General features: G+C 44.8%; 1 protein-coding gene across 3 annotated transcripts in view; it reads left to right on the forward strand.

The window, feature by feature from the left end:
- Positions 1-2,404: 2,404 nt before the first annotated feature.
- Positions 2,405-20,303, forward strand: part of LOC121588918 — a 137,898-nt gene continuing 119,999 nt past the window's right edge. The window contains exons 1-2 of one of the 3 annotated variants that reach the window (XM_041907369.1): positions 2,405-2,469; positions 19,026-19,880. In XM_041907369.1, coding sequence (XP_041763303.1) covers positions 19,775-19,880 — 106 coding nt within the window. In that variant the 5' untranslated portion in view covers positions 2,405-2,469; positions 19,026-19,774. The other 2 variants (XM_041907370.1, XM_041907372.1) reach the window with 2 other exon arrangements.

Consider the following 20,303-nt stretch of genomic DNA (forward strand, 5'->3'; position numbering starts at 1 on the left):
TTTTGAAAAAAAACCTTTTTTATACAACAAATTTTGAATATTTTAAGTTACATACTCTTGTGTATAAACCTGTAAGTTGTCAAAACAAATACCAAACAAATACATTGAGCCTTTTGACCGACAGCCGGTTTGAAGATATTTTTGCGGGACTTTTGTAATTATGGCTTATTCTCAACAAAATTACAGTCTCCATGTAAATGGTATTTACATTGATGTTTATAAACATTGTTGTTTAGTTCTGTTTTAAGTTACGTAGTTTGTTTTTATTATACTAAACAGTACGAAATGTTACCAAATCTTGTGTGATCAGTAGTGGTAAAATCGACACGATATTTGACATGTTAACATCATATTTTCATATCATATTGAAATCGTTAAACTTATTAGGGATCTTGGAATCATCCTTGACACGAAACTGACCTTTAACCAACACGCAGAGGAAATTATAAACCTTGGCAACCGTGGCTTTTAGGATTGGTTCAACGAGTGGTTAGAGATTTTAGGGACCCAATGTGTGTAAAGGCTGTGTATTGCAGTATAGTCCGTTCAGTGATTGAATATGCGCAGGTTGTTTGGAAGCCATCTTCTCAGCGCTCATCTGACCGTATCGAGTCAATACAACGCAGACTCACCCGTGATGCTTTGCGTCTTCTTCCATGGCAACCAGGCAGTCAATATCCATCATATGAAGCACGCCTAACGCTTCTTGGGTTAAAGAACTCAGTGACAGGCGTCGTATAGCGCAGCAAACGTTTGTTGGAGGTTTCCTAACGTGGAACATCCGCTGTCGATCCCTACTCCAACGACTGGACATCTATGCTTCAACGGCCCCTCTACACCCGCAACCACTGCTTAATCGTCCCTCGTCCCTTGAACGAACTATGGCTCAGAAGACCCTATAATATCTAAGTGCAGGGCTTTTAACGGAGTCTTCCAATTTTTCGATTTTGATTCGTCTCTAAAGTCGTTTAAAGACAATATTTGCGCCTGGCTATAGTCGAGTTTTGTTTGTAACCTAAGTTAAGTTTACACACAAGAAAATTCATCCGGTTTAGAACTGTCCATTGAACAAAGATTAATTAATTATATTACATATTTGTATGGTAATATGATAGTGCCCTTTATTTTTTACACAAACCCCTCATAACGTTGCGTTCACGCTAGTCAAATACTCAATTAAAAATGTCTTATAAGCTCAAAGACTCGAGATGTCAACACTAAAAACAGCTAATAAATATGAAATTGATTTACTATTATCTTATAAAACGTATGCCAAACTCGGACGTAATACAGAACATGACTTGTGAACATAAGAAAAACATAGTCCAACGGGGAACCGCTTGTACGAGATCAAAATGACCTATGTTCGACTTTAGGCTTTCCAGATAGCAAAAAAAAATTAAACACCCATCCCATTTAATGAGAAAAAGAAGATTGCTTGAAGAGATTGTTCCGAACCAAACTGTTCATTCCGTAAACCAGTTTGGAAGTGTTTGTTACTTTCTGCAAGGCTTGCTTGTTACTTAATTTCTTTTACATGGTTCAATAATGTGTTGCGTTAATTTGTTTTTTTTTCCTAATTGCTTTGAAGTAATTTTTTGAACTTATCAGAACAATTACAATTAGTACAATTATGATAATTTTTTTCTCTCAAATTTAGAATGTCTGCTACAGTAAAGTGTATTGGGCAGTGGTGTGACCGATTCAATTTAATTTACTATGAAAATATTACAAGCCAAAAATGTAATTCATAGCATTACGGTACGACTTTTCACTATCATATTGTTGAAATTCATGAAACTCCTAAACTCATGTTCAAACGAATGAGCAACATGTAGCGACAACTGTTTCGACGAAATCATTTTGCATTATCTTTTAACACGTTCCAGCAACAACCAAGCTTGTTGTATAATTCAGCGAGAGCGTACACGACATTAGTCGAAATCACGGAGAACTGCTCGAATGAAGCTATTTTTCAAATCTCAATCTCATTTCCACCGTATCAACAGCAACCATTATTCGAGCACTCGATTAACCGTGCAATGGCTCCGTACGCTCACATTCTCCTCTAAACGTACTACATCACAGTTACGAAACGTTTCGCTCACTCTCACGCTCTCGCCCTTTCGGCTCTCTGCTCAAAAATTGGGGAAATACGTTTGGTGCGAAACTCAGGGTTTGAATATTTTCTCACTTTCCACGTTCGTGCCCAACGACGAACCAAGGACGACGGCCAAGGCAGGTGGGTTCGGAGTTTTCCACGCCAAACGGCCGAACTTTGACAGCTCTCGGCAGCGTCGGAACGCACGCCGGAACGCTGCCCGACCGTTTAGCACCATCGTTCGGCGATCGTTCGGGCCCCCCCGGCGGGTGGCATACCGCCTCGGCAAATGCTGCTCCAGTTTTGTCCGAACCGTACAACGAACCGGATCCGTTTCCGTTCGCCCTCGACGAACAGTTTTTCACTGCGTAAGCCAAAAACACACAAAACTTTACACAACGGGTGGCAACGGGGCTTAGAAAGCCTTCGCCCGGCCATCAATCGGGCGCCGTTCTGCCAGTCACGGTACGCAGAAAGTTATTCCACTGCCGGATTACGGACGGAAGTTTTGCGAGACCGAAAAAAGAAACGCGTGTATGAACATGGTTGGTGGTTGGTGTGTCTGTGTGCGTGTGTGTGTGTGACTTAATGGGTGTATGTGTGGCCAGTGCCGGTGTGTATGCATCTAACGTACAGGCAAGCAACGGTGTCACACTGTTACCCAACCCTTCACGGCTCGTCGTGTACTGAGTGGTGACCCAACCAGTGAAAAGTCTGTGCTGAAAAGCCATTTGGCTTCACGTGGTTTGGAACAAACGAGCTAAACGATATTGGCGAACCATTCCTAGTCGCAACGCCGAAGAGTGTCCCGTGTGTCTTTCTCCATGTGTAGGTGTGTGCATGTGTGTAACTGAAGATGGCGTTGGGTTTATAACGGTAACGGAAACCCCTAGCCGGGGACCGGAAGTGTGCCTGGGAAATTAGTCATCACCATCGTTCCGATTTGGCCAAATACCATAACAAAGCTCAATTAGCGCAGTCACGGATTAAGGCCAACGAGTTTAGTAGCGTGTGAACGAGCTCGGTTGTGTGGGGCGTTTTTTGTGTGCGTATATGTACGCCTGTTCTGTACATGTAGCTGTGTGTGTGTGTGTGTCTCAGGTTGTGTGTAAGTTTATGGGCTCCGTGATTGGAATTCAAGACGAAAGGAACGTGCTTGCTTGGACGACTGTTTGAGCGGCCAGGAAAATTCATAATGCTTTGCATGCGAAAAGGAAAGATTAACCACTGGCCCTCAAGTGTGCGTGAGTGAGTGAATTTGAAAAGAAAAAAAAACAAATTAGATAACAAGTTCTGTGACAAGTTCAAAAGACACCGAAAGCTTCAAAGCTCTGTGCAATATTTCGTTACACAAAAAAAAAAACGCTCAACCAACTCCGCTCCATTGCGCCGAACCAGCGTAAGCGTGCTACCGCCAGCATCTTCCAAGCGCATGCAGCACGTTACGGTGTCTGCTTTCCAAACGGGTTCGCTCACTCGCCCAACACGGGAAGGATTAAGAAGGCTTGGGTGTCGACCTACCGGTGCAAAAATCTTTTCCACCGCAAAACCCGGGCCCGGGCAATGTCAGCCCAGGCCAGGCCAGCTTGCCGGCAATGAATAATGTCAGTTTAAATGGTTGCAACGCCCTCCGTGCGGCGACGCCACGCAACCAGACGCGTTCGATCGATCGAGCGGCCCTCGGCAGGTGAAATGTCCCGGCGCAAAAGGCAGCGGAGCATTTTACACGACGGAAACCTTTTAGCTGTGCGTTACCATTCGGTGCCATTCTACTTAACTTATCGTTTTGCCCTGTCACCGGCTTGTACAGCTCGCGGGGCAGCAAACAGGAGCGAAAGCGAAGCAAGACTTAAAGTAGAAGCACAGGAGAAAAAAAAAACGGACACAAACAGATAGAACCAGAAAAAATGGTACCAATATAACCTGCACCTGTCTAGCGTGGGCTCGAGACAGAGGCTTTTTCCGCTCGTTGGTTTGGATTTTCATTCGACTTGGTGATCGTTGTTGTTGTGCACTTTGCAGAATGATCGTGCTTGATTGTTGTCCGTTATTTGCTGACGGCTTTTACGGGAAACGTGAAAAGTTAAGCACACAACGTGTCACCGAATGTTCGCTGTAAGCTTTATCGTGAACCATTTCCACTGTCTGCATTACATTCCCTTGTAGTTTGTTTGTTTGTTTTTTTTTTTTACTAGAGCTGTTTGTGCGTATATTTGCTGCTGTAGGGCACGGTCAAAGAAAACATCTTTTAAAAGATCCCATTGAGTGAATTTCCACACCTTCACACAAGGGAAAGCATCATCAAACGCGACAAACAAACGCCAAACGAAGCGTATGTGCTGGTGGCAGTTAATTTGGCTTCCCTTCTCCACTCTCTCTCTCACTCTCAGCTCTCTTTTTCTTTCCCTGTTGCCTTTCACTCCAGCTGCCGCTTTAGTGATGGCCGTGGAACAGGTGAATTAATAGTCTCCTTAAGCCGAATCGCCCATTCGTGCCCTCGTCCGGTTCACCGAAAACCACCGCACATGAGCACCTTTCTTTTTTCCTGAAACGGTAAAGCTAAATTATCCGCTTGTTCACGCGGCCCACAGCACCCGGCTGTCCAGCAAACACAAACACACACACAGAAACAAACGCACAATAAGAAACGTAATATAGTGTGCGACCGGCGCCGACTTCGCCATGAGCCGACCTTTCGAGTCTGACGTGGGAAATTCCATGTTTTATTTTCTCGTTCTGTTTTGACTCTTGGTTTTGCTCTTGTGGTGGTTTGTGCTTATGCTTTTGAGGAAGGAAAAATCAATTTTTGGCACCAACCAAAATTGGGTACATTAGAGGGAGCAGCGGGCAAGCAACAAGAAGCAGCGTACATAATACCGCCCCAAAAATCAAAATACAAAACAAAACAAAAAAACAAAAACGAAACGAAAAACATTTACCGGGGCAATGCCGTACCATCTCGCAGCCTGGGGGCTACCTTGCCTTGCCTCCAAAGCCGACGCTGCACACGGAACTCGCAAGCTCGCCAAAAGAGGTGGAAGAACAACGGAGCGAAGTAAAACACTCACAGCACGAACAAAACGTTTGGCTCCACGCTGGCACAGTGCGCAAAGAGCGCGGGGGAAAGCATAACAGCAACAACAACAAAAAAGAGGAACAAAAAACAAGCAAACCTAGCAAAGGAAGAATAAAAAAAAAAACCACGGTGACTATGCGACCCACTCATTGAAACCATGGCACGCTTTGATGTTGTTTTTAATTAACGCGCTTTTCCGGTCCTTTCAACGGTGACCGCGGGGTTTCAACACGCCGTGCTTCGTTCCCGCACGTCCTCTTCAACGAGCTTCGGAAGATTGACCGGTCGGGACAAATGTGGCCTTTCTCTATTTTCTTCTGTGTATCCGCGCTCCCTTTGCCTGGCACCTTTCAAACAGGCTGCGAGCTCACAAACGCTTGAGCAGCGGGCTGGTGACCACTCCACACCACCACCGGTCTACCAACGCCAATTGGGAGTCATGCGGTGATTAGTGTTGCCGGTAACGGTGCAGATTGGCGATACGCGATTTACGGTGTTATTTCCCGCCAACGTGCTATTTCATAAACTGATACGCGAGTTGGGCAGGTCAGGTGGCGTGCAAGGACGAGCCGCACGTGTGTGTGTGTGTGTGTGTGTGTGAGAGAGAGAGTGTGTGTGTGAGCAGGACGTATGGAACCTTTAATTCACCTCGGAACACGGCCTCGGATCTTTGGATCGGCTGGCCGGGATGTCGACCATTTCCTAGCACGGAGAGGATAATTACGGAACGAGGACGAAGGTTCATTAGTGAACTCCGCACTCTCTCGTATTGGTCGGATGGGCGGAAGGTGCAGTGAGTAAAGTCCACCAGCGACCCAGCGATAAGGAACTGAGGAGATGTGAATCGGGCTGCACCGATGGTGAGCAATTTGGCGTCGCATTGCGGGAAGAGTCCGCACAGCCTGAAGGCTATAATTTATGATGCCATTAGGGGGAGGGCTGTGTGAGTGTTTTTTCCTCCTTCCCATTTGATTGCATCTTCCTGCTTTTGATTGAGATATTACCCAAGGGTGGTTGTTTGAAGAGCACACCACCGCACGTATATCATGACAGATGTACTGCTTAAAAGCGAATAATTTGGCGGCTTCGCCCGTCGCTTGCAAATTGAGTGGAAGGATAATTTAATTGAAGCCAATATGGTGTCACGTTTAGCGGTCCTTTTCATGTGAATTTATTTCATCCAATCAATTCACTGGAGTATGTTTAACGTTCAATATTTGAAAATTGTCGTTTCTATAATGTTGTTGCTCTCAATGCTAAGTAGATACTTTCTATCATAATTTTATTGGAACAGGGTGAAAGTAAAGCTTTATTATTAGCTTTACTGGTTAACTATGGCGGTTCTGAACAAGAGGATACTCTATTTTTCAGAACGATTGACAACCAACGTTGTGTAAAACCGCAAATAATCTATCAAAATTGCAGTCAGCAAGCTACTGACCATTAATTTGGCTCCAGCTTCTAATCAATATTGTCTCCCGAGTATGGTTGAAAAAACTAAAACAGCTAAGTATTGCTTCTTTTTTCATGATTTGTCAGACTAACCGAAGAACGAAACGTTGTATGATATTCATAGCTCATTTGTTGCATGGAAACGGTAATATTAGGAGGATGGAAAATGCGTTTGCTATGCAGAATAATCAACAAAACATTTGGATTATTCCGTAATAGCATTGCACGATCAGCTTGTAATGTTTTAGATCGAAACAAGATCTATCAATACAAACTTCTAACTTCAACATGGTTTGCATCTAAAAATTTCATCTTAGGTTCAAAACCAGAGGTTTATGGGAATAAAATTTATGAAGAAAATATCAATTTTTTTTTAAATTTGTGTTTTTGTAAAGCAATGCATACACCATACTTTCTAATTGCCTCATGTATGTCTGAGCTCATTTTATAAAAGCGACATAACTCCGCTATACCTCGCTTACCGGTCATTCACTTGGTCGGGCAATTAAAATTCCAATTGTATGCATACTTTTGCGCACACCGATACTAACACACTGTCAGCCCGGTACTATTGTGCGGGGAGGCAAACCATCATTAAGATCGGTCCGTGCGATTGTATCGTTCAAACGGGTGGGGTGAGCTGCTCGTGAAGCTACTCGTACCATCGTTCACGCCCCACTGTCCACCTCAATTATGAGCTGAGGTCAAAGTCGAGCAGGATAACAACGGGCTTTGTATGGTATGGTTTTCTTTTTCTTCTATCGACCATAGACAAGACAGACAACAGCGGCAGCTGAATAGACAACACATTCCTGGCAGTCTTTTCTTTTCTATACCGGGTAATGTTTATTAGTCTTTGCCCGCTGTATGCTTTTTTGTTCTGCCCACATTGCTTTCGTGAAGCAAACGCAGAGGAAAACCAGAGCAGCTAAAGCAATCGAATGGCCAGAAACGGAACAGTGCGGTCACTAGAATACAATTTAAATGCTTCAAGCCAACTGTACTCCCATCACGATAGCGTTCCGGGGTTAGGTTGGTAGCGATTGGCAAGTTAATTTGTCACACAAAAAGGGTCAAAAGCGTCCTTGCTGGGGATGATAAAGCGGTCGTGCTGTTTCAAGGATGTGAATGTTCCCCAGCTTGCCTTTCCTTTTGACCGGCGTCGCTAAAACTGGAACAAGAGCGTAAGTCATCCGGCGCTACATCTACTCCATCTGGCCGACCTCAAAATAACTTCGCTGCGCAAGTTAATCGTCCCGATCACGCCCGGGACCCTTGTACACGTCAAATGATGGCCTTTGTCCGCACGCATTGGCCGGCTCACCACTGTGCCAAGGTCGTCGTTAAATAGCTTATTGTTCCCGGCCCACCGGTAATCGTTGCCCAAACAGATCCTGAAATAACATTTCTTTGCCCCTGCCGGTGCACTGCGGACGGGCGTGAGAATGGAGACGCCTGGTTCAATAGTGAACAACGCACACACACACACACACAACATCGCCCACACAGTTCGCCCACCCGACCCGGTGTTGATTGGTTGTGCACGTGAAACACATTGTCCCGACGACAACGGTGCCTACAGTTGGCACTTAATTCCTTCTGGATTGTGAAGGTGCGGGGATTGAAGCGGAAGATTGAAAAGCGCTAGAAAACAGATAAATGAACCCAACCCAACCGTGTGCCGTTGAATGCGAAAAGGGAACGAGCTGTATGAATAATTTCTCATCTCGCCGCGGAACCCGTGAACCGTGTGCAGCTTTAATGCTGTTTTGTTATTATTACGGGTGTGTGTGTGTGCGTGTGCGAAAGAGAGCAAGAGCAGAGGAAAAGAGCAAAGGTAGTTTATATAGCAGGTCCAGGAAAGCTCATCAGAAGGCACATGATAAATGGGTAATTATTTTGTGACAGCCCATTCTTCGACCGGCGACCTACGGCTGATGAAGCAAACCGGTGGGTTTGTTCGCGGTGCGTTTTACACGGTCGAACCAGTCAGATGGTGATGTGTTGGAATTTACACATGCCAAGCGAGTACAGCTGGTTAACGGGGGACCAACGTTGAAAATAATCAGACCGTTATCTAGTCATTTGCATGTAAAATGCTACGGTACCATCATTCGTGTTGCACTACATCGCTGTTGAGCATGCAATGGGGAGCATTTTGATACTTTTGCTAGTTGAGAGCTGATTTATTTAAAAAAAAAACAACAACAATTTTAGCAAATAAATAAATGTAAAAATCACTCACATCGAAACGATTCAATTTCGGTCGAAATATGTTTGCGACTGGGCAATTTATCGCTCCAAAGCACCCAATCGCACCAGTTTGTTTGTTCTTTTACAAACTTCCGGAATCAAATGGGACTTAACATTTGATTTGAGCACTTTTCAGCACTATCAAAGAGAATGGTTTATGAGCTATATAAATAATGTTGTAAACAATACATTTAATAATGTTTTACAGGGTTGCTCTAGCCAGCTGAGCTAGCGTACGCTTTGTTTTGAATCGGAAAACTCCGGAAAATTATGCCATTAACCATTGCTTGGTAATTTAATTGAAGCGAGCAATGAATGATTTTATGCCGCTCTACTGATAATGTTCAAATCAGGTTTAGGGACTCGAATTGTTTGCTTTTAGAGCTGTGCTCGTTACCCAGTATCGGCATTAAATCTTTTTAAAAAATAATGAACAGAGAAACAAAACGTAGCTGAAGATTTTAGTGCAATGAAAGGCCCTTAAACGATGTCAAGCTAAGTGAACCATTTAGTTCCATGCTGCTATAAACATTTGCAATATCCTTTTTTCGTAGAACAAGCAAAATTATACAACAAGCATCAATTGATCTAAAATCCTTTCACTGGCTCTATTAAATAGCCACTCAGAGTGTAGAATTTTATGAAATGCTTTTATTTATTTTTATTGTTTTACTGAATTATTTGCTTTTATTGCCGGTCTCATGGTACAGTCGTCAACTTGTACGACTTAACAACATGCCCGTCATGGGTTCAAACCCCAAATAGACCGTGCCGCCATACGTAGGACTGACTATCCTGCTATGGGGGGAAATCAATGAGTCTTGACCGGTATCGTTTGGTGAGCCAAGCAAGAAGAAAGAAGAAGAATTTGCTTTTATTGAACGTGATGATTATTTTTGTAAATTATTTGCTTTTCTATAAAAACCTCATTCAGCTTGCGGAAAACCCCCGCCAAGCATACATTTGCACGAAACAACGAAAGCCCGCACTAAGCCGCCCATTACTTTCGATTAAATTTCATCAGCTCATCTCGCTGGAAAACGTTTCAATCTGTGCCTGAGTATGTGTGTAAAAACTTCCATTGAAATTTAAAAATACACACCTCAATGGCAAAGGCAACTACCACCGGCAAGGGATTTTTTTTTCAAAACGCGCACACGGCAAACAACGGTAACCATAACCGTCTCTACCGTTATTACCATTTTCTTCCCCATAGGGTACGCATCTTTCCCCCAAGCTTGCCCTGTTCACACATTCCCAAACGTTCAGCGGTAATACCCCGCAAAGACGGAAGCAGGCGACAGCAACGGCAAAAAATCTGATTCGAATGCGAAATTTACACCGAATTCAAGTGTCTCATTTATGCAAACTTACACACTTGTTACTGATACGATTTTTCACTTTAACCCCGCCGGCGAACCGCGCTCGCCCCTCCCGCTTGCTTGTCCGCTTGGCGCGGGAATGGTGAGCACGTTGCCGCCTGCTTAACACATTGTTGTCGCCATTCGGCGCTCAAGTGTCGAGGCCAGGAAGGTGGGAGAATGGCTCAAGTGCCCGGCCTTTCCTTCCAACTCAAGTTCACAGCCAAAACAGGCCATTCGACGGTGCTTGTGTGGGGCTAGCAAACAACAAAGAAGACACACAACAAAATCGATGCAGGAAATCGTGTGCCCTCCCAGTGGAACGGAATACCGCACCGCCAGCATATGATCGTGCGCTGGTTAAGAACGACGCCAGCAGTAGTAGCAGCCGAGTGAGGAAAGCGCTCGAGCGTGGGAAATGGAGTGCAAAGAGGGAGAGAAAAGAGCTAACAGCAGCAACAACCCACAAAAAAAAAACGCAAGCAACTCCTTGGCAAAAGAATCCAATTCTAGCTTACCTTAAACGAACCGAAGCGTACAGAGAGATGTGAGAAGCGACGCCCGAGCGGTTGATTTTAAATTCTGGCCGCGTATCTGTTCGACGGCACACTGGCTGATGAAAGGCGTTGCACGAACAGTGGAGCTGAGGGACGGGAGCTGTTGCAATGAGTCTGTACGCTAGAAGGCAGGCAGCAGCATAAACCTCCGCACAAGTGACGTAAGCGGTAAGGTTTCGAGTGCCCCCGGTTTTGGTAGGGAGCGGCACGGCGCTCCAAGGGACTCGGGGAACACTGCAGCGTTCGACTGTCGTTATTGAATCAAACGTGTACGAAGTCGGGCCCGTGCAACGGGGATCGACACTTGCTCGGTTCCTTCCTTCACTGCGGAGTGAACGATGGAGCAGGATGTGGCTGGAAAATACTTCTTACCGTGCACATTTCAATTTCAGCTACCTGTGCCTGCCGTTTGCCCGCTGCCGAGGAATTGCACACTCGTTCGCATGTGCATCTAGTTTCCGTGCCTTTGCCGCCGAATACTCGGTGCTAGTTCGAGGGTGTGTTTGGCATGACTTAATCTACCACTGCAGAGAAAACGTCGTGCGAACGCCTTTAAGAGTGCGCCACTGCGACTTTAATGCTGGTAGCTGTGAAATATATTGGTAATTAGTGGTATTATATGTTTCGAGATGAGTTAAAGGGCTCTGTATCATTTAATTTATAATTGAACATATTTGTTCAATGTTTGCGAACATCCGGTCCCAGTTTCATGTGGTTTGAATTTCAATTAATTTCCTATGGATTGCAATCAAGGATAATGAGTAGTTTTCAATTACGTTTAAAACGTTTACAAGTACGATTGGATGGCATGTACGTTGGATGATTGCAATACAGCTGCTAATGATCCAAACGATGTGGATATCGATTAATTCTCTTGAATTGCAATTGATAGTAACTGTATTTAGATTCAACGAAAACAAAGGTTAGGTTTTTTTTAACAGCGGTATTTTCAATGTATGTTTAAGATTAAGTTCAATTTACTCTAATCTTCTTACTGGTTTAGAAGACATCAACTACGTTGTTTCACCGTTACTTATCCTTACGGATTGCATACCTTTTGGCGCTTTTATCCTTACTAAGCACACGGATTGCATATCTTCTGGAGTTTTTTTCCACCCTGTCGACAAAGGGATGAAAATGAATAAAAACCGACAGGCTTTTCTCAATTCTTCAATTCCTAAAGTAGATTAATGTTCACTTAAAATAAACGACTTTGCAGAACTCAATTATTTGGCAAAAATAATCCATTTACAGCAATTAGAACTTATCATTAGCACGTTAAACCGTCATGAGCTAGCCCAATGTGTTGTTCTCTCCCAGCTAATGCGCACACAAAGAGGAGAAAACAACACGAAAAACTTCCACCACAGTGAGGGCATTAAAACGGGCTATTTATTTTCATGCAAGCTCGTCAATAAGCTTCCAAAAGTTTACCCAAAACAACCGACCCACGACCGCATCGGTAACTTCGCATTTTAACCGCCATCCCGAAAGGTCTATAATTTCGTCCGCCCCGCTCCTGATAATGATGTTGCGATCGAAACGGTACGACTTCACCCGTTCGGTACGAACTTTGTGGTGCCCAGGCTTGGACGACGGTGGGCGGTTACCCAGCAAGAGCCTAGCAAAGTTCGTACGAAGCGGTGAAATATAATCGTCCGCCTCCGGGGGCTGGTTTCAAAGCGTTGTCTTTTTGCTTTATGCGTTGACCGTTCAGCCGAACGGGAAACTGATAGGGGAAACCCCCAAACAACGAGGATAATCGATAGATTATTGACTTAAATGGAAAATAATGGAAAAGTTTCAATCGATTATCCGGGCTTTTTGGGTGGGAGGAGTGAACGAGTTCGAGTTTCGGCCATCCGTCCTCGGTTTCACTAGCTCTAGTTCCACTAATTGGACCATAACTCACCGACATTCGACTATTTTGCGGGGGGTTTGATTGAGAAAGCTTGGTTCTTGCCCCCTCCCCACTGTCTACCTGGGTGTTCTCTTTCTCCTATTATTAATGACGCTCAATTGGTAGCTTACAAAGCAGCGGCAACAAAGACAATTAAAATGAGGAGAAAAAAACATAGCCATGATAACGATCCTAAAAGCACGGTGTAAGCTGTAAAACAAATCAATCGCATTGAAATGTCACTGACAGGATCGAATTTTACAACTGCTCTGGTCAGCTTTCCAGAAGGGCCACAGGAGACAACAACAACAGCAAAAAACTCGCCCAATCCCAAATCGATTCCCTAATGGGCTCACAACTCTCGGAAAACCACCGCTTCCCGGCATTTCCCTGCAGAGCGCTTTCGAATGTATTGTTGGTGAAAGCGATTGAACCGAACTAGCGTAAGTAAACGATCGGCACCATTATCAAGGGTATTCGTAATGAATTAATGAACAGGTCAGCGGCAGACAGCAAGGGCTTGGGCTCGGACTCCTTTCGCCCAAACCCCGGAGGTCAGCGTTGCGTGGAAAGGATAATGGAAACATTCTTAAGAGGCTTTCCATCTCCCTTCGACCTTTTCTTTCTCTCTCACACATACTTCTCCCCGCTCGTGCTCTAGAAGGGAGCAAAAAGAACATTCCCAAGAGTTTGCCTTTAACGTGTTACAGATTGCTCCGAGCCTCTTCAGAATCCGGCACTGGCCCATTGCCAGCCACCCCAGTGTGCTGGTTCGGGTTCGATCTCATCGTGCTGCATGAAGCGCTTTGTGCCTTCGTTTCGTTTGGTTGGTCTTCCTCCGAAAGTATGCTAAAGTCGACCACCATCATCAAGCGCATTTGGGTTGATCAGTTTTTTTGCGTGTGTGTGTGTGGCGCATTCGAACCATGCTGGTGGGTGTGTAAGTGTATGAGCATTTTTTCTTATGTTCCGTCAGTTGCAGTAAGGAAAAGCGAACAGCAAATTAAAGTGCACCTTCGGCGAGTGTAAAAGTGTACGGCCGGGCGGGTGTGACCGTAGAATTGAACAAGTTATGGGCGCTCCCGCCAGCGCGGGAAGGTGCTGCAAAATTATTAATGAGCAAAAAAGGATTACTTGGCAATGCTCAATTAATTTCTGGAAAATTTTAAATGCTCGAGTGCTCTTAAACTTTAGCACACCTTCAGCGCCAACGGTCCGCCCCGGCAAGACGCTCGAACGAGTTTCAGCGAGGTTTCGCCTTTGCTTAAAGGTTTTGTTTGTAGCGCTGGGGCTTCCGACGTTCCATGGCTTTTATATTCAATGTAGCCACTGCCCTGTTATTACACGCGAGCGAAAGCAAGACAAAAAAGGCGCTGGCTTGCTTTTCTTTACTCCTGCAGCCGCTTGTGCTGTATCTTTTCCGAACCGTTTAACGCACACGTTGGCAGGTTTAGTGAAAGCGTCACACGGATGATCAAAGAGGCCGTTACTTTTGACAGGCGAAATCGGATACTTTGTCGTTCGGAGCAATCTGCTGAGCGTCGAAAGTTGAGCAAATAATTGATGCCACGTGTCACTGGAAAGCGATTGCAGGGCATGGTTTGCCTCTAATGAGCGATGCTCGGGCGATCGCTATCTCTGGATCAACAAGATTTAATGGTTTTTGGTAATGCGATACGTGCATCAATTTGAGTAGATTTTTTTTATCGCTGTATACAAAACGCAGTTAAAGTGTGGAGTGAAGCTAAGGAGAATGGTTTTGTTTTCTGTTTCTCATAGTTAAGAGTAGTAAACAAGCATTACTTATTTTCTTTACAACAAGAAGCTTGCGGTTGAAGTTTTCTATTCCCCATGGGAAAACTGATAGCCAATTATCTGGATAGAGTGTCTATAAAGCTTCTTCAGCCGTCTTCATCAATCCCAGCAGTACAAAACTTTACATTTCGTGTCGAGCTTCTCAGCAAACTTCTGCGAAAGTGGAAAACTTGGCAATACAAAAAATCGCATAAAAAGCACCAACACGAAAGGTAAGAAGCGCATAAATCCTTCATGATAACGGTGTTGGGTTGCTATTTTATCGGCTGCTGTGGTTGAATATCGCTGGAGATTATTTCTGAAGAACAAAAACTCAAACACCAAACATCCAAATAAGCGTTAATGTTTATTAACACTTCCCCAGCTAGGTAATGTAGTAACTAATCGTCTCTTGCAGTGCAACTGTATGTACGCGCAGACACTGTGTTAAGGCATGTGTTGAGAAGGTATTATGCTACCTAGTGGCGATTCGACGTTTAGTCAACGAAAGATTAGCTGTCCAAGATTTCACCCACACTTCCTATGGCGCTTTCTCTTGCTTTGTTTTAACATTGGCTCGCCGGAAAGTAATCCTCCTGGACCTGCTGTACCGCCGCTCGAACGCATCAACGTTCGTTGGCTTTTCGCCGGAAACAACATTAGCACGGCACGACGTATGCTGTGTCGTTACTTTTTATGCTCGCAGCCAACATTTCACCCACTCGACTCGACCCCATTCTTACCCGGGTGAAAAGCATACGGTTTAGTCCACTTCTACCCACCAGTCTGTGATTCATAAAGAACGACGACGGAGACGATGGCGAACACCAACCATCTTACCAACCAACCACGCTGGTGTGACACCGGGGACACGACAGCCCATCGCCAGTGCAGATAAACATTTCACAAACCTCCGTTATGCCAGTGCGTCGCGTACGACCCGTTGGTCCGTGTGCACTATCGAGCGATGTTGTATGCGTCTTAAGACTGGTGGTGGTGGTGCTGCTACTGACATCTTCTGATTCGTCTGCATCGGGGGCACGTTTAATGGGAAAACTTGTAGCGCGCACAAAAACAAGGCAAACCTTTCATCCGGACTAGCCAATGCTGCTGCTGCTGCTAAAGACCGGCATTAGTTGCCGTGAGGCGCACTATAGGGTTTCTGAAGCGAAACATCTTTTTGCTATTTTCTTTATAAAAATGGAAAGCCTTTGTTTGAAATTAGAAAATTGGTAGAATTTACTACCATAATTTTTTTGTACCCACTTTCATTGACAGTTGAAATTTTGAATTCAAAGGACAGCTGCCAGCAGCTCACAAGAGATCATAAATGATATATATATATATATATATATATATATATATATATATATATATATATATATATATATATATATATATATATATATATATATATATATATATGTATATATATATATAACTCGTAGGATATAAGTATAAGTTCGTATCACTGCACTAAAGTCAGCGCTTCTTCGCAGCACAGCGAACGCAAAACTTTTGCAACCAAAACAAAACTCTCGCCCAAGCAGAGATTCAACAAGCTCCTGCTCTACGTGTTCAAATATACCACTGTGAAAATGGTAGCAAACCGGCAGCGGAAGAAAATCACAGACCCAGCTTGGTTGTGTATGCGGTGAAGCGATAAAGAAAAGTGGGAAATAGCTTTAACCTCATTCACTTCCGACGGCGACGACGTCGAGGATGATGACGACGACGATGATGATGATGATGATGGTCGTCCAATAGTGCTTCATTTGAACTTCTGCACCATTGCCCCCCGGACCCCCTGGCCACTGCCGGTAGACTGTTGTTTTTCTTTCGCCCAAACCCGTTCCACCGACCGGGGGATCTTTCAAGCCAAATGGACATAACGAGTGGGTAGCGATTCGTTGTGAAAACCCCCCGATACAACGCAAGAGAGACGAGGTACCGGGGCCAGCAAAAACTAACCCCTAGGAAATCTTTCAATATGTAACATCATCATCTCATAAAGCTATCATGAAGATAAGTAGCACTTTAACATCCGCTCCTGGTTTTACTCCGGGGACGACGTGAGCCGAACGGGAACGGTGCAGCTACTGAATGGCGAGCCTGGCCAGGAGACAAGGGCAGGGAAAGTTCAAACAGGGTGGACTAATTACTTTTGCAGGTATGTTTTCCGACAGCTGTAATCTGGGCTGTGCTACATTAGCTTACGCTAGCATGTTTGAACAAGCGTCATTACACAGCGCTTCTTGCACCTTTCATCTGAATGCAGCATTGTTCTGCATTGCCCATCTGGATTTTCTATTTTCTGCTTTTAGGTTTCATCGGTTTTTATTTTTCTTTTGCGCATCTTTTTACCCCCTATTCCCGGAAGTAGTGTTATGAAAGTTTCATTTGCAAAAATCGCAAGCAAAATCGCAATCATCGTTCACCGCACAGACCGACAAGATTTCCGCAAGAAGTTTCGCCCCAGCCCAGCACCCGCCATGGTGGAGGGGAGTTTATGTTTTTCTCATTCTTCGCCTCATAGAAATAACTTTCCCAGAAACGATAAAAACGAAACGCTTCCGAAGAAAAACCGATCGATGCAAGAAATCATCGCACAAATTGCCCTCGTGAGATTTCTGCAAAATCGAATCCATTGCTTCCGCTTTAATTTCGTGGCGTTTTCTTCATCTTTTATTTTAAATTATGTTTCGCTGCATTCTGATTCTCATTTCCTTTTTGTTTCCGGCACTCTTGTTATCTTTTTCGTTTTCGATTTCCTACGAAAATGGAACCGATAGTGGAGCGTTTGTTTTCGAAATAAGATCAACTCGTGCGCTACTCGTTCTGGGACACGGATTCGTTGAAATTCGTGAAATGAAAAAAAAAATTTAATCACAATTAAAAGTAGTTTTTGTAGAAGCGAGGAAAAGGTCCAGCACTGGAGAAAATGTGTCAAGAAGCGAGGCAAAAGTTTGGTTTATTATCCTTCTTCCAAACTGTTCTATAGCAAATGCCACAAAAAAACCCCTCTCGCACGAACTCGATGGGATAGAAATAAATGCTAAAAATTGAGTTAATTTGCCATGCCTTTGCTAGCTGCCAGCAACTCTCTGGGAAGGCTTTTCCTTTTTTTTGCCTCCAAAATAGCAAGCACCGTACCTTCGTTAGAGAAAGAATCCAGCCAAGCGTGGAGTTTAAATGCCTTTTAAAGCGAACCACGTTGCAGCTTCGAATGCTAATCGGCTTTCATTTTTCGATGCAAATCCAACAATTCTTAGAAATGTTCGCAAATGATTAGACCGGTTGTACTCGTTCCGAAAGCTTGTTGTTATTCACACACTTCCATTTATTGTTATGCCATGTGCAATGCACACAGTACCACCGATCGGTAGCGGCACATCGGTCTTTTATGAAGCATCTTTGTTCTGTCGGTGCGCTTGAATAGTTTTAAGCCAGCAGCAGGCAGCACAAACGCAGCTGGAATGGAGCGTCAGTTTTACATGGCGCTAAGCTTTTGCATACCCCAATGTCCTGACGTTCCCCTCCTACTGCCACGTCCCCAGACCCTCCACTCGGTACGCTAATCCCGGTTTCATCAAAACACAAACTTCCGACTCACCCATATCGGCTTCGTTAAAGGGATTTATTGAGCAGTGGATGAAATGAAAATCCTTGCTATCCACATGGCCTGTACAGAGGCATACGAGTACTATCATCGAGCCACACAGGAAGAAGCACAACTACAGAACAGAAGACACACAGGCACACACACACACACGAAGCATCGCTTCGTTGTATACCGGAAGCTTCGTTGCGTTCCGAGCCCGAAAGCTAGCGCCGATCGGGGAGCATATGTGCTGACGAAACAATAACAGTAGCAGGGCGTCCTGTCGAGGGAGTTTTGGGATTTACTGCATGCAGCAAACGCTCTTGGAGACACATTCCGAGATGGTGAGGATTTTCGACCGAACAGCCTCAGTGTGGAGCGAGTTGCATTTAGCTGAGGTCTGGGTGGGTGGCTCTTGGTGCGGCAGAAATAATCGCTCACTCGGTTCGGAGTTTGCAGGACGCCAACACGAGCTGATGACAACCCGGCAAGTTCTATGTGATGCGATTGCGGGAAAATGTTCTAATCCGTTTCAAGGTTGTTTTTTGTTGTTGTTGTTGTTTTGTTTGTAGTTATTCTCCTTACGCAACCGATTGATCACGTGTGGCAGAGTAGGGCTGTTGCGAGTAGCGCGAGACGTTGGCCGCATTGCTTCATGCAAGCCCGTTTATCCGGGTGGAAACTATTCGAACAAAAGTTGGTCCTGACTAATCGTTATGTTGCTACTGGATCGAAATGCTATGTAGGGAGCAATGGTCAGTAAACGGGCAGTACTCAAAGATATCACTATGTAAATAGTGCGTTTTAAATTAATAATATAAGATGTAATTCTCTTACCGATGAATCGATGTGTAAAAAGTCAAATAACCGATTGGCTGTATTTTCCTAACAATTTACTCCATAATAATTACTCCCGTTTATATTTCCCAGGTACAAACGATTTTACAGTGTCACGAGCGGTGAAAAAGTCTATCTAAAAAAAAAATGTTACACCCAACTATCGAACCAAACCCCACGTGAGGGAGTGATCTGAAGAGCAATGTTGCGACACTAACAAAGAAAAAAGCATGCCAAACAGTGTAATCTCATCCGGCATACATTCGCGCCGGTAAAAAGCGCGATTGAAAGCGTGAAAATCAGTGCTTTTCCAGTGTTTGTGTGTGAGAGCGTGTGTGCAAGTGCATGTGCACTCTGCTAAAGAGAAAGTGAAGCTTCCCGGCTAACCCCCCCTCGCAGTGAAAGTGTGCGTGTGTGTGTGTTTGTGTGCTTGTGCCTGTGCGTCTGTGTCTGTGTGCGCTTTCACCCCATTGATGTGCTTGTGTGTGCGTGCGCCCGTTAGCAGGAAGCTTAGCGTGAGGGAAAATGATGTTGAAACGTGATTATCTCCGGTTGATTCGTTGTGAGTTTTGAATAATCAACCCGAAAGCCCGACGAGACCCGCCGGATCCCGTTACGCAACCACCACACCCCCTGGCAGAGCGGTGTGGAAAACGACGGTGCAAAATCTTTGCCCAACTTGGGCATCCCGGGGTGGTGTGCGTGTGTGTGTGTGTGTGTGTTTGTCCGACTGAGCCATTCGTGAATTTTCCACCACCACCAAGGTTTTGAGTTTTCGCTGCTTTTCTGTGTCTGTGCGAGTTTACGGGGTTTGCGTTGTTTGGGGCTGTTTGCTACGTACCATGAAACCGGCGGCAGCGCGAAGCATCACACTGGCAGTCACGCTGGTAATGCTGGCTAATCTCGCCCGTGCACAGATCGACTGGGCGGAGGACGACGATGATCCAGGTAGGTGGAAATCTCAACCCCACGGTACGCACGACTGTCGGCAGCGACGTGGGTGAAGCGACGTGGGATTAACGAAGCTCGCTCACGCTCTGCTTTCCTGCCTCGGTACGGGGGGGGGGGAGGGGGATGAAGATTAAAAAGCTGGTTGGGGGTGGGGCGAAAAAGCTTACGATCTCATCATCCCGGGCAGAGAAATGTGATAAAGAGTACGGCTAATTACATTGCAAACAGGGGAGGGAGTGAAAAGCTGTTCTGCAACGCGCAAACAGATACAAACAGCACAGCATGCTTAGAGAGCAATTCAAAGAGAGTGTAATAATGCGATTGGTGATACATCGCATTAAAGCGATTTAATTTAAATTACGCCCAGTAGGGATTTTAGCGCACGAGCGAAGGAAGTCCCCGAGGGAAGGAGTTTTATTT

The sequence above is a fragment of the Anopheles merus genome, chromosome 2R (genome assembly GCF_017562075.2).
Source record: "Anopheles merus strain MAF chromosome 2R, AmerM5.1, whole genome shotgun sequence".
NCBI lineage: Eukaryota > Metazoa > Arthropoda > Insecta > Diptera > Culicidae > Anopheles > Anopheles merus.